The following is a 15,337-nucleotide window of genomic DNA, read 5'->3' on the forward strand; positions in this document are numbered from 1 at the left end:
AGTCTTCCTGGTGTGTCCACACATACCGTGCCATGTTTCTTTTAAAACTATTTTTCTTCGCTTATTGTAACGTCCATCAACACCTGTTTTCTTTTTATTCACGTGACACTAGTTGTGGAAAAACATCTTTCCATTGCAGTTTTGCGCGATATACCAATTGCGCTATGTTCGAAAAACCACCTCTTGCCAGTTCAAAAACTTTGAATCGAAAAATGAGGGTTTTGGCAAAATTGTTGTTTTTCCATTAGGTACATTTTTATGCGCAAGTTACATACCCAATTCGAGGCTCAATGGAAAAGCGGCTACTGAGAGTAAGAGAGTGAAATGATGTTCTGTTCTGTTCATGTGAAGGGGTGGGTTGGGGGTACAGGCTATGTATTCTATTTCAAAACAACATTGTACAAATGAATATTGAATGTTTAATATGTACACCAAAGTTCAATAAAGATATTGTTTAAAAAAAAAAAAAAAAAAAAAAAAAAAAACACACAAGAGACAGCATGTGGGAGCTTTTTCTAATTTTTTGCAGGTAAGGCCTTTTTTCAGACCATTATTGGTATAATTTGACATCTGTTCCGTGTTAAGGTGCACCAGAGGCGAACAATGATGATGTTCATCCACAACAGTATTGGGTGATGGTAGATCTTTGCTGGTGGCTTTTTACAACACAATTACATTTTTATGACTTCCCATTTGAAACAATGGCCTACCTACCCATAGTTCCTTAGGTGCACACATTTTTATGGGCTTCAACCAAGCACTAGATCCAATCCAATCCAATGGGGGTGGGATTAAACAAATTATCTTCTTCCCGTTCCTTTTTGAGCATAAATGAATATATTTGAAATATTGTACCTGCATGTATTCTTTTGATTGTATTTGTATTATCAGATACTGTGGTATGCAAGTCATTTGTGTTGTAAATTTTTACTCGCTCGAAATAAATGAATAAATGAATGTATGAATCTCCAATCACTAAGCTCTACCAAAATCACTTAGACATTTTAAGGCCTGAATTTCAGATTACTGGGTTTTAGATGTTATAAAGACCCACAGAAACCCACATTCATGTGTGTGCATGAGACTGTATCATGGACCATGATGAAGCCAACTAATATGTTATGTAAAACCAGAAGTACAAGCATGTTTGCACATTAAACTGAAACTGTCTGTTGTAAAGGTTCACAGACGTATGAGTGCATCGAACACTGGAGTCTTCTTTTTTAAATTTCTGACCATGCTGTGACAACCGTAATGGCTTGAAAACAAAAGTAAAACTTAAATTTGAACACTGGACTCCTGGCTCCTATACCTCTCTTTTACTGCAGAACTTACACGAAATTTTCACAACTTCTGACCTATATGCACTGGGCCCCCTGCAAATGCTGGGCCCCATGAATTTGTCATATTTACTCCCCCTTTACCTCGTCCCAGTTATTACTAATAATATTAATAATAATACCAAATTTAGCCTTTATAAATGGAAATACTGGATGTATTTTTTGGTTTATATTGAAAATGAGATACAAACATCAGTGGTCCTTAAGTCACACTCAGATCTGTCCACTGTGATCTGACCACACTAGGGATGCAAATTATCGATTAATCCATTAATCATTAGTTGGTTGACCTTATCGATCGATTAATGATTAATTGATAAAGCGGCGATTTTCCTGAGAACCTGAATTTCTCTTTCAATATGGTCTATAAGAATAAAAGCTAAATAGTGTTTATATACTTCATGAAAAAGCATGTCATATTCCTTAATGATTGATTTATTGAACCATTGGATACATTCAGTGTTTCCTGTGGAATTCATCTGTTGGTGTGGCGGTCTGTACTGGGTGGGCACACGCGCATACGTTTCGTCGGGGGGGGGGGGGGGGGGGGGTGTTACTCGGCCACACGCCGAGGATGCATGCGTGTTGGATGGTAACTGCGCGCGTGCGTCACTTTCCATCCTACTTATAATACTACGGGGGTACGCGGCAGTGCATTCTGTGCCCCCGCAGAAGTGAATTTTTCGCTCATTTATCTTTTCTCTACCTCCTGAAGCTTCACAAACTTTAATTTGAGAGGACAGGCTGTTTGTCCTGGACTATTATATATTATACATATGTATAATAAGTCTCTCCCCCCCGCGCCTTTTCCCGTCTCCACCGGGGTGACCGTAGGACATAATGTTCGGCATACCTGTGGCCTGGATCAGGAGCCTAGAGAATGTTTTCAACTTCTGTCTCACTGACTGTGGATTACACCAGCCTCCAGGGAAAACGCTCCGATCAGATACCGACCCCGCATTTGTGCGTGTATTTATGTGGGGGTGCACCGCTCCCACAAACAGAAGGCCAGTCTGTGTTTGGCTCCACCATGTCCCTAAAGCCATTCTAACTCATCAACGCCATGATCTGGTTTGATGACCGGCTATCCCAGCCGTAACGATGCAGCGCGGACAAACAGCCTTCGGACAGGTGTGGACAGGTGGACAAGGGCAATTAACCGACAATTAATAATTTAATCAGGCAAATGCTTATCAACAATTAATCGATTGTTGATTAATTGTTTACATCCCTAGACCACACAATATGCATGGTAACTACAGATGTAAACAGGGCCTCAGTCAGAGTATTAACCCATTGATTCCATTCCTCTATTAATACAATATGTGTCAAACCCCAGATATGTGCACACATGGCTGAACAATGAGATAATTAAATAGAATTAGTCTTATTTTATTGCCTATGTTAATACAAAAGCACAAATAGTACATCTCACACAGTTATTTAAGCCTTTCACCCTTCATCTCTTATCATAATGGCCACTGTAAACATTGACAACAGAGCCATGGTTTTGTTTAAACAGCATTCATGAATTTAATAGGTTCAGCACTTGCCCAATATAAATGTAGGCCTCGATTGGATTTGTTTTGGGAATAATCTCACATTAGAAAATGATGGGTTGCCATAGATCTGTTAAGTAGGTCTGCTTTGATTATAACATCAAAGAAGCCTATTTAGAAAGTTTAATGGAGGAACAGGGCACTTGACCAGGAAGAAACAACAATAGACACATTGGATGTGTTCAAATGCATCGGTGAGCCTCCTACTACAGTATTTTCCTTCACTGACGCAGGCATGAATGGGTTCAACTTCAGCTGCAGCATGCTGCTGAGAGGAAAAGTGCTCAGCTGTGAAAAAAACTGAAATCTTGTGGAAAATCTTGGCATCTACAAAGTGGTAGAAAATGTTTGTGTTTTGACTTGTTTTACCACATTGCAGAAAAAAGGATAGCATGACAACAATAAGAGTCTGTTAAGATGTTACAGGTGTATTTTAAGAATGAAGCCAACAAGTGTCAGCATATTTGTTAGTTTCAGTAAAGTATATGAATGAAGTTTTCGTGTTTTTTAGAACACACTGCTATGGCCAAACACATGGCCAATGCACGGCCTCAAGGCATATTGACTCACTTAACAGAATTAAGTTTTTGTTCTGCTTCATTCACACATTACTGTTTCTATGCTGCCGACACACATCTCAGAGTTTGAGGCAAAAACAACTGTGATTCTGACTTGTGTGACAACGAGACATTAACGGAAAAAAAACAAAGCTAAAAACATACAGTGATGGACGAGGCAGGAAATCAGTAGATTGTTGTAAAGTGTCTGAGAATAATTAATAATTGATTTGCCATGTTTGTTTTCTGGTTGTAAAAGAGGATCATCTGTCATTTATCTAAACTAGATGATTACAGTGAGCCTATTCTGTGCAGAGCTTACTTTTTTCTTCATAAGAATAACACAACTAGGTTAGGAAAGGGAGTGTAAAAGTCTCAAAAATGAAGGTGCATAAATTTTGATGAAAAAATGTCAAGATATGTGATTAAACAAGCAAAAATATCTAGGTTCTTGTGAAGCCCTGACCTGTCACAGGAGCCTCGATGTCCAGCAGGTTCTTCTCTGCGCGAAGGATTGCGGCACCTTCTCCGATGAGCCTCAGAGCCACCGCTTCCTCCACACGACCCTCCTTGGTTAGGTGAGCTTTCAGCACGTCCACTTTGGGCTTTCCGTCGCTGTCAAACACCTCTTTAGCCGTCAGCCGGTGACTCGGAGGGAATGGGACAGCTGAAGGAGTAGGAAAAAGAAAAGCCTGATTAAAGCTGATATACTTTCATTACATATTTACAGAGCTTTCATAGGCTTTTCATTGACAAAAGGCTTAGTAGGATGCACACTTAATTCCACATCACTGAGCAAATGGCATTTAAGCTGTTTGATTAGCAGGTACTTTGTACCTTCAGGGGAGCGACTCCCTGCAGGAGTCGGAGTTAGAATTCACTCCCGTGCATCAAGCCCACCCTCTGAGACAATTTACCAGATTGCTGCTATGATCTGTGAATCACTGAGTTTTCAATATTTATAACAAACCCACACAGTTCCTAGTTTATTTGGCAATAGTCGCAGCCAAGAGCTGACATATATCTTGAAATATCTGCAAATTAGAACCAACTGTAAATCAACTGAAATCATGCAAATATACATCAACCTCAAACACATATATATTTATAGATTAAGTGTGAGACTTCATTTGCAGTTTGACACGTATTTACTTATTTGTCAGTCACAATTATTCAGAGCAGTCAAATTATGTATTTTTCACAGAGTCCTGAAGGCATTGTGGAAATTAGAATAGCCGGATCTACAACAAATCTCTGTTACTGTCAATTTCCATAATTATCATCTTATAAAAGGACAGCTTTTCACTGCACTTCAATGTGCTCTGCTAATTCCACATACACAGCCGCTTTCAAAAGCCTGAATCCTGTTTGCATGCATTTCAATTTAAAGCAGTGAACTTTACATTCTAATCACAGCATGACAAAAATAGACAATGCACAATGTTTATGCAAATAGGCCTTTACATGGACTTAAAATGAAGAGGTGGTTCACAACAGACATGTGGAATTACATAATGTGGACCTCATGTCACTGCCATTTTAGGGGCCGACATTTTAACAGGTAAAAACGTGTTGTTTTTCATGAAGCCATTATAAAAAAGTACTTTAGCAGCCTGTGCTTGAACAAAAGCAAGGGATGTTAATATTTCTTTTCTACAACCTCCTGATGGGCAAATTACTTAGTGTCAGCCAAAGTACAAAAATCACATTGAAGACCACATCATTTGGACTTTCTTCTCAGCCTTTAAGAAATGCAACACATGCTCTTAATTAACATCTACTTGCAGACTTCACACATTGCATACCAGTGTGACTAACTCGCTAAGCCAGTAGCCAATAAAGATCAGCTGGTGTCTGTATGTGAGTGTTTGTTAACATCCATCCTTTCAAAAGGTTACATCAGTTGTAATCAGACCTGCACTTTATCTGTGTCACACTGTGACTACAGACAGACGATACTTTCTATCCCAACAGCAGTATTTAAAGCTTTCTAACAGGTGGATGTCCAAAGTGCACATTTACTGGACCTTACAAATCTAAAACATGAAAGGCTGTTTTTTTTCTTAACAGTAATTCATTTCTTCCACCAAGGAGGAAAAGTCAGGTCTGTGGCTCTTGTCACAGGGCATCTGTTCATTTGAAGCTAAATATATGGCTTTTTGGTCAAATTTAAGACCTTACATCACATAAAATACCAGTAAAACAGGTCTCATAGTTACTGGCTTTCAGTCAAGCTCATGTTACATTCATATTTCCCTGTGACTGATGTTTCTGCAACTGATGTTCAAGCTGCTAAAGTGCATATCTGAACCCGCCCCAGAATGATTGCTGCTGATTCTGTTCATTCTGATCTCCATTAGGCTGACAAATTTGACAAGTTCTTTACAAAAATGAATGCCTTAAGTTTTGACAATGCAAAGAGACCTGCACCAGTTGTCATGAAATTTGGTGATGAAGTAGAACATGATCCTTTAACCTCTCCATTCCCACCAGATCACTGGCAATCCAGTCACCTTTCTGTATGAAATACATGAACCCTTAAAGACTAAAAGTCGCCAGCGATTAAAAGCATCTACTGATCTAAAATATTTCATAACTAATGAACCACTGATTCTAATAATACATGTGAATAACTGAGGGAAAATGCAGTTCCTCAGCTTTTCATCATCATCAGATGCATAAAACCCATGTAGTTTGACAAAAGACAGTGGTTGTAGACACTTGGTCTTATGTTCGGTAACAAATATATTTTGCTGAAAACATCACTTCTGTTTTGATATAATAACCTTCGAATTAACTCTGAGTTTTTAGGAACATCTACATGACCAGTAAATTAAATATATGAAAATACAGGATTTTCACAGAAAGATGCGAAATAAAAAAAAAAAAAATGTACAGGAAAAATTCATTTGGAAGTCACAAAGATAGTTCAGTGATTTTAAGGGTCAACGTCTCTACAATAAAACTTTTGTCAATATATGCATGCTATATCTTGTTAGAAAGGTTGTAAATATCTACATGGCCTGTATAGATTTATTACTATTATTATCCTATATTATAAAAGGAAAATGGAGACTGTGTGTCTCGGGCATCAGACAAAATCTGGAAAGAGCTGACTGCTGCAGTTTGGCATACTTATGTTTTTTTGGTCGAGAAAGAGACTAGTGAACACGGCAAGTCGATAGGAGCAATATTTTGGGAGATATTAGTAATTTTGGAATACAATTGCCTCCTAATTACCAATCACATTGCTATCCCCAGAATCATAGAATCATCACTTGACGTGGGTTACCTAGCAACAGATAAACAATAGGGTGGTTCTCCATGGGTCAAAGCACTAGTTTTATATTATTTTTTGCACACACACTTTTTCTTGCTCTTTATTCTGTTGCTGCCTTGACCATTGACTTTCCCTGTTGTGCGATCAATAAAGTCTCATCTAATTAAATCTAGTTCAGGTTGAATTTTGGCAACACACTTGTATACGTATAAGCTTTGGAACTTGGTGTGGTAAACAGTTGAAAATGAATAAAAAATGCAATAAAAGAAGCTACATCAGATGAAGAAGTAGTACATAGGCGATCCATATTTCCCACAGAGATCCCAGCTGAAATGTTTTCTATTTATATATATATATTTTATATGAGAAGTAGGCAGCCCTCTAACACAGATATGTCTACCAATTGTCAGGAACTGTAAGAGGGAAGCTGCTATTAGTAGGCATGTCTGATGGTTGTGACCATCTAAGTGGGTTACTGAGTGGGGTGCACCTATCTGAGTAAGCAGGGCAGATGTCCGCAGTTTAGGTAGTTACAATCAAGCCAAGTTTTCTTGACCCCAGCTTAATTCTTAGAGCTGTACTTTAGGCCTGAGAAGCTAACCAGTCACTAGAGAGGTGGAATAAAGTGGCATTGATGAGGTTAATAACAGTTTATTTTTGAAAGATTAACCTACTGTCACCTACACTTGACAACATGACAGGACTCTGCTGATAAAAGGACAGAGACACAATAAAAGCAATTAAAGAAGAAAACATTAGAAGTACCCATTAGTGAAAACGTGCTATTTTATTCCTCTTTCTCACTCTGTCAGCTTTGACTCAACCTATGCTGCCCTGTGGTTGCCTAGTAACTTTATACTTTAAGTTTACATCTACAGGCAATATTCACCTTATACAAACTGTGAGAAAAAAAAAGTGTCATTACTGTTACATATAAAGTGGCACAAGGTTACTAATTAAACTAGGAGCTTTGTTACCATTGCAATAGGTTATCAAACTAACCAGCAGCACCAAATGACACAAATTAAGAAAAAATAGGTCATAAATTTTGAGTGTATTGTAGTTTGAGAAGAGTGGCCTTGGCTATCATACATGTTGAAAACAGCCACTTCCAACCAAAAGCAACTACTGATATACAACATTTAATAACTTTCAAGTCACTAATCCAATCAATACATTAAAAATGCAGGTTCTCAACTTTTCATCGTCACCTTATATGACCCCCTTTGAAGTTCAGAGGCTCTGTAGTCAGCATGGAAACACTATCATCTTCTATAATATTGATTCATCAATAAAACCCATGTAGTCTGACGAATTGCAGTGGTTAGAGACACTTGTTTTATGTTAAATCAATGGTATGTTTTGCTGAAAACATCACTTTATCTTCAGTTTTCTCTGTTCTGATATAACTTTTAATTTGACTCTGACCTTTTATGAAAATCTACATGATCAGTGAATTAAACAGGAAAATATGTGGTTTTCACTAAAAGAAATGCAAAATGAAGAGGATAATGATATAATAAATGGTGATAACTAACTTAAGAAAAGCTAGATAACTGTATAACTGTAGTTCTAGGTCTGTAAGGGTTGAATGAATGAATGTTTTATTTCAGACATATAAAAAGCACAATACAACCACCAATAAAACGGTTAAGGGTTAGGTCTAGATTGAATATCAAAATTTTTTTAAGGTAAAATGGGAAATATTTGAGTTTTTAACAGCTCATTCACTCTCTACTTCTCTCATTATTCATGCAGAAGAACAGGCAAGGTCAGTAGACTTTTATCAACACCATCATCCTCTGGAAAAGTTGAAACTGGAAAGTTTTTTTCAAACAAAACAGTCAAGAACAACAATATCCAACAACAACATCAGTCAAATGTCTGCATTCAGGTATGTGGGCCATTCAGAAATCTCAGTCCCAGATAGAATTACTCAAGGCCTCAGGTTGGCCTCCCCATGAGCACCTGCTCTGCAACTCTAGCCTGAGGCCAGCGCCTTGGGGTGTTTGACTGGAACAACTAGACTAGATCAGGCTCTGCGGTGTTAGACACATACGGCAGCAACATTCATGTAAACTGGCCTGAAGACACTCTAAACCCTAGCAGAAAGACAGGTTCAAGCTTGAAATATGACAGCTACAGGTTAGGACATCATTATACAGATAATATCACCGGGATGAGTCACTTACTATTTGGAGGATCCCTTCCAGACTATTGATTTTATTTGGCTGTCATAATAAACTCCAAGTAAATGTGTCTGAGGGCAGAGGGAGAGTTCCTAGCAGAATTCTGCTCACCTCACTTTGCTTGCTAATTAAGCATTACTGCAATGACAGGTAAACCCCAAAGGCAGTCAACCATAACCATGCTCTTCCTGAATCTGAACTTTAATAACAATTACACCAAGTTTTGAGGGTATAGACATGGTGTTCTATGAGGATGACAATTGGATAAAGTTCTTATTTAATGGCTATAATTTCTTCAGTCGGACACTTATTTAAAGATCGGTACTGTTTTATTGAATATCCACATCCACACCTGATGGTGTTCCCTCCAACTACCATTAAGCGTAGCTGTTGCCATTAAGCTAGCCACATCTGCTTCCACTGAGGTAACATTAACAAGAGCACATTTGAAAACTCAAACACTAAAGAATAACATTATTCTTTAATAGAAATAACCCGCGTGAAAGCTGTGGTTATTGGCGCACTGGCAACCTCTCAACACATCGTCCTTCCATTTCCTAGTCATGACAATGGAAACACTGTGAACTTCCCTCTTGTGGAATTTCTAACAACTCTCTTATTAACAAGAGTAACACCCACCTCAGCCAAAACATTACACAGTACATTATAATGGTAGGTTGTACACTGTAAAGAAAAGGGCATTTCTCCCATGACAAAAATTAAAAACCTAGAGTTCAAAACTCTGTCAAACAGTGAAAACTAGACTATAACATGACAACAAAAATATTGACTGCATTAGACAAATCAATATGGGGGACTGAGTGCTACAGAATAAAAAAAAAAATCTTATTTTCTAATCTCTTTACACTTTCACTTCAGCTTCAGTACGTTCCCATGCAACAATAGTTGATTCCTTTCATGCAGAGCTGTAGGAAACAGTCAAATGTGACTCCAAAATAGTCTCCATTAGCCGGACGCATTTGCATTTATTAATTTCACTGCTCCTCTGTTCTCCTCTGTTATGTAACTAGCAAAATGTACTGCTGGCTCAGATGTAGCATGAAGACAGAAATGAAAAAAGAGTGAGAAAGGTTGGGAGCGGAAGAGGGGGAAAAAAAATTATTAGGACTTGGTTTAACTTGCCGGGGTAATTTGTCTCAGATTAGCATTGTAATTTCCAAGATACAAATTAAAGCCATCCATCAGCCATTAGGTTTAAGAGTGATAGACCACTAAACCTCTGAATGTCTGGAGGGCATGCTAAATAAACTTTAAAGCTTATTTAATAAGAGCATACTATCCTGTGTGGGTTAGAAAGGTTTACAGCAACATTTAACAATTTACTTTGACAGTGCATGGATTAGAAGTGGGTCTTAAAAAGCCACCTTTGTTCACACACCCGTCGTGAACTGAATAATAAGGTGACAATTTAGCAGTCATTCAGTTTGCTTCTGCAGAAATGCACAGAAATGTGCAACAGTGGGTGCATCTTAAGCTGCAGAGAAGCAGTGGGAAACCGGACAGCTTGAAATGTTCAGGTTGGTGTAGTTCAGAGCTAATACGATCTCTCTGAGGAATGAGACAGCGGGAAGCTTGCAGTCATATGGTGCTGGACAGATCAGCTTAATTGGAGAAAGTGAGACAGACTGTTTCAGAGCTCACCAAGCAGCCGCTGGATTCATTTAGTGAGGAACACAAAGTGCAACCGTGAGTCTGGCCCAATCTGGCAGCTCAGATGTCTACAATTCCTGAACACCACTTTCCTTCCTGGCGGTGTGTCTAAAAGTTGCATGGGCTAAATCTCATACTGTAAACAGAAACAGTGAAAGTACTGCCACATTAAGTTATTATGCAGGAGAAACTGCTATAATTACAAACATACGTCTTTCTTTCACAAATGGGTAGCAGCAGAAACGATTTATCAAGTGCTTTTAATCAGCGTCATATCAATGTACTGCCCCCATTGACATAAGTGGTGCCAGTGTATTTTTATCAACTACACGGCAACATCTTCAGTACATTGATCGTAGCTGACCCAGATGGGCATGAAGAGCAAGCTATCTGATAATAACTGCCTTTGAATGAAAAATATTCGAGCAGCTCAGCCTAAGCTGATGGAACATGGCCAATGAGTAAGCACTGACACAAAAAATTAATTCCTTTAATAAAACCATTTCATTAAAGGAATCAATACAGCAAAAAGGAAGACTGCATTCAATAAGAACTTTTTTTTCCAATTCCTACGTAATGCAATACACAGCATCTTTCCATCAAATGCAAAACTGATGCCAAGAAATTGCTGATAGCGCACGATGATGCAGCGGGAGCGTTGTGCCGAGTGTGACCGAGACTCGAGCCATCACCGCCCACGTCAAACCCGCCGCCCCCTTCCACCGGACAAGCCACCACACCAGCAATTTTCCTCCCTTAAGACTCAGCATGACCAGTGGAAATCTCAGCATGACCAACAGGGAGCTGAGGCAGAACAAAGACTTCAGAACTATGTGCGGGTGCAAAAAAGGTCAGTTCTTACAAAGCATAGAATACCAGAGGTAATTTAGCTGCATGGTCAGCCGTTATTATGCAAAAGCAGCATGGTGTCTGATCCAAAGCATGATACTGATGAAAAACAAGCCGTCACTGTACCGCTCCCCTCCTCTATTTGCCTGTTCAAATGACAGTTTCCTTGTGCTCTGTACCCTGAAGCGAGGTGAATGGCTTGCAGCACAAGCAAGATTTCTGAATCATAAATTAAGTGGAAGCTCTCAGTCTGATCAAATGACACATAAATACAGAGGCAAGCAAGACAACACAACCAAAATGAAGCAGCCTGCAACATTATTTGCTTGCTATACGCGTCAGGCTGAAAAAAAAATTAAGAAATGCACCCATGGGAGGGCACATAATGCTTCAGAGTATTGCTTTGATGTAGGCCTAGTTACACTACACTCATAAGAATGAAACTCAATGAATATGCTTCTGAAAGTAGAGAAATGAAGAAAAAAAAAAAAAATCAATTGCACTCTGGCATTTTCCAGTTGGAAGCCTTTTAGTGATGGAGCATCCACTGTGTGTGTTGTATCTGTAAAAGATGACTGCCAAGTGTTGAGCAGGGCATCGAGAGTGTGCAAGTCACTCTCCACTGATAACCAGGGTTTGTTAATTAAATTACATAATGACATTGAATTAGAGTGGGATATGTTAAGGATGGGCAAGGATGAAGAGAATGCACGACTTTTTGTAGTAGGTGGCATGAAACAAAGAGCGTACTGTACATATCAGAAAGCAGCTCGACTTCTAATGTCAGCTGGCAGCAGTTTCATTGCTTCATTATTACACTACCACACAGTCCATTCTGAAGCTGATTACTTGACATGCATAATGCAAAAGATCGAGATCATATGGCTATCTTCTCTGGCAACAAAGAACTGCGCCAGCTCAACCATGAGATTCACGAGGTGATAAATTATTTGCAATATGGAATGCCTCACACACTGGATACACGTCCGTCACGTCTATATGTCACATCTGAAATTGGCATCTCAGTTTTTGTACAACCAAACCTCCCCCCTTACAACTCATCTCAGAAAACTATAATGCTTGTCAATCAATAATTCATTAGTCAGCACTCGGCAGAAATGATGCGTTCCTTACATACGATTAACACAGTCTAAATTCAGGTTGCAAAATGACGCCCACAGTCCACAGCGCAAACAGCATAGAGTAATACAGGAGGATTAAAACAATATATTAAAGGACTTAAGGCTTATATCTTCTTGTTCAAAGACATAATAAAAACCCTAATGGTAGGTTAATCCTACAAATACCCTTCCTCAGTTTAATAAGTTTCCACTGTGAATAAAGCTTCTTAGTAAAACACTTTATCCTCTCGTTTAGAATATACACATCCATACACACACAATTTGTGTTAAATATAATATATAGCTTCTATATATATAATGTATTTTCTTGCCATTGTACAAATGTAGTACATTTTAGTGCCCACTTAATAACAACGAAAAACTGTTCGTTCGGCAGCCAGATGGAGTTAAATCCACACACTTGTTTTCAGTATCTCAGTACAGCATTAAGGAAAACCACTCTGGTCTTTCACTACCATGTGAAGGCATAGGAAAACAAATGACACTAAGCCTATAGAATATGCAGGTTTTCCATAAAGCGACTGTAGATGGACTAGAGATTCTAAAGGCCCGAAGGCTTTAGGGTTAACAGTGAAAAGGTCACTTAGAAATTGAACCTCTTTACTGTGCATTAGTCGGGATAGAAGGTGGCTCGGAACAAAAAAGCTTCGCAGAGTGGTGCTTTGAAGGCCAGCTCTTCCAGATCTGACGATTTTATCAGTATGCAGTGTGGGAATGGAGTGGTTACTTCTGCGGTTGTGGCAGGAAGAAAACATAGCCAACAACACTGTACCTTCCCAGAGTAAGACTAGAAAGACAAAGAATGAAAGAGAAGGGGAGGGAAAAAGGAAGAGGAGCACTCTCGGTTGCACGAGAGAAAATAAAAATGCAGAAACGGACTAATCAGAACTGCCAACAAGGACTCAGGGGGCATGCAACAAAGATAAATATCATGAAGTTAAGACAAGCAACAGTACAGAGCTTAGTAAGAATCAGGAACATATTTAACCATTAATCAGATGAATGATTTGTACTCTCAAAAAACCCAATTTGCACCCTGTAATTTATAATTATATTCTAAAATTACCAAACTGTGCCACAAAATTACTCAATTCATTATCTCAAATTAATATCAAGCTAGTAAAAGTTATAGCAGCAGCACAAATCAAGGATATAACAGATTGCTCTGGCTACATTTGCATTTTTGCTCGGAATCGCAGGATTTTTGTAGTTAATGCCGATTTAAATATGTAAATATATGTGGCTATATGATTCTTAAGTATCGATGGTGTTACTATCTTAAACTTCTAAAATATTTGCTTGTTCATGGCTGTTTATGATAATAGAGCCAGTACAGTGCTTTCTATCTTTCCTCTGTGTCCTGCAGTGAACATCATAATTAATTGGTGCTTTAATAATGATAACTCTGACTTAATGCCACCACTATTACTGTGTTTTAAAGGGCTGTTGATCATCATCATCTCTCGCATTGATATAAGCGTTTATATCGCATCAACAAACAGGGAATATATTAGATAAAAGTGAGTAAAAGCGGTTGCCAGGGAAACAGCGCTGTACAGTCTCAGTCTTAATCTTTCATCCATCAAAATATTGGCTTTAAAATGAGTTGCCAGCAGCATGTTACATTATGCACAAACTTGATCCAAGGCTGGAAATTTTAGCAGAAGCATGTATTCCACTGCAACATACTGTACAACAACATACTTGGAGGCTATAGTAAACACAAACTACAGTAGTGTGATGATGCCTTTGACAGCTGTTGACTGCAATAACATGAGTTTCCCAGTGATGACGGTTATCTACAGATCCTTATTATTAGGACAGACAGGTTATACACTAAACAAGCCAACGATATACCCAAAACCTGCATCCGACCATAGCTGTCGGGGTTATCAAAGACCATCAAGCTCTGACAGAAATAGCCCACAGCAGTGTTTCAGAAACCTTGGTGACAGCGGTGTGAGAGTGAGTGACAAGCAAGCGCTAATCCTGCTGTTGGCTCACCAGATTTTAGATGAGAAATGTAGAAAAGCGTTGGCAGCAGCAGGTGATCCGAATGCAGCGCTGCTCAGACAGCACTCTGAGTAAGTCCCTGATTAATTAGTGAGGTTAGGGCTGAAGCGTGGGAGGCTGGCGTGGGTGAATGCGACGACGGATGAATGTATGCATGCACGTACAGATTGATAGAAGGGAGTAGGTGGAGGAAGCTGCGGTGGAGGGTCAATGGGCATTTTCTAAGGGATGTCCCTGCACTGATTTCCTGGTGGTGGTTTGTGTTTCTGTGGTGAGCCATCAATGTTAGAGCCGATCAATGGCACAGTGCAAGGCCGCCAGGGACCTGGATCACGGCTGGCAAATGACTACAGTGATTTGGTGGATGGGGGAGGGACATGAGTCAGGGAGAGAGAGAGAGAACGATCAATGAAATAAAATGCATCAACAGTCAGGATGAAAAAATTATTCAGAGGGACAAAAAGCACCAGTCAATCTGTTCAAAACGACCCAATCACAGACTCACAGTCCACTGAGGGGCTACGGATCTTCACTGAAAAAATAAATCAGATGCCATGCCTTGATGACAGACTATGAATGCACTGCAAACAGAACCATATTAGGTTTCAACATCATAAAAAAACTATATTTCTGAAGGGGCGACATTGGGATATTATAGTTTTTATGCTTTTTTTTTGCTGAAAGTAGGGCTGGTAATTTATCATACAGTTACACAGATTGTGGTCAAATTTTTAAGT

At 39.0% G+C, this 15,337-nt stretch overlaps 1 protein-coding gene across 6 annotated transcripts in view; it reads right to left on the minus strand.

Moving 5' to 3' along the window:
- The window catches only part of LOC115438316 (serine/threonine-protein phosphatase 2B catalytic subunit alpha isoform), a 103,637-nt gene that overhangs the window by 64,377 nt on the left and 23,923 nt on the right, over positions 1-15,337 (minus strand). For all 6 annotated transcript variants that reach the window (XM_030161883.1, XM_030161881.1, XM_030161880.1 and 3 more), the window contains exon 2: positions 3,923-4,123. In XM_030161883.1, coding sequence (XP_030017743.1) covers positions 3,923-4,123 — 201 coding nt within the window. The remainder of the gene's footprint in view (positions 1-3,922; positions 4,124-15,337) is intronic.

Source organism: Sphaeramia orbicularis, chromosome 18, assembly GCF_902148855.1.
Source record: "Sphaeramia orbicularis chromosome 18, fSphaOr1.1, whole genome shotgun sequence".
Classification (NCBI taxonomy): Eukaryota; Metazoa; Chordata; class Actinopteri; order Kurtiformes; family Apogonidae; genus Sphaeramia; species Sphaeramia orbicularis.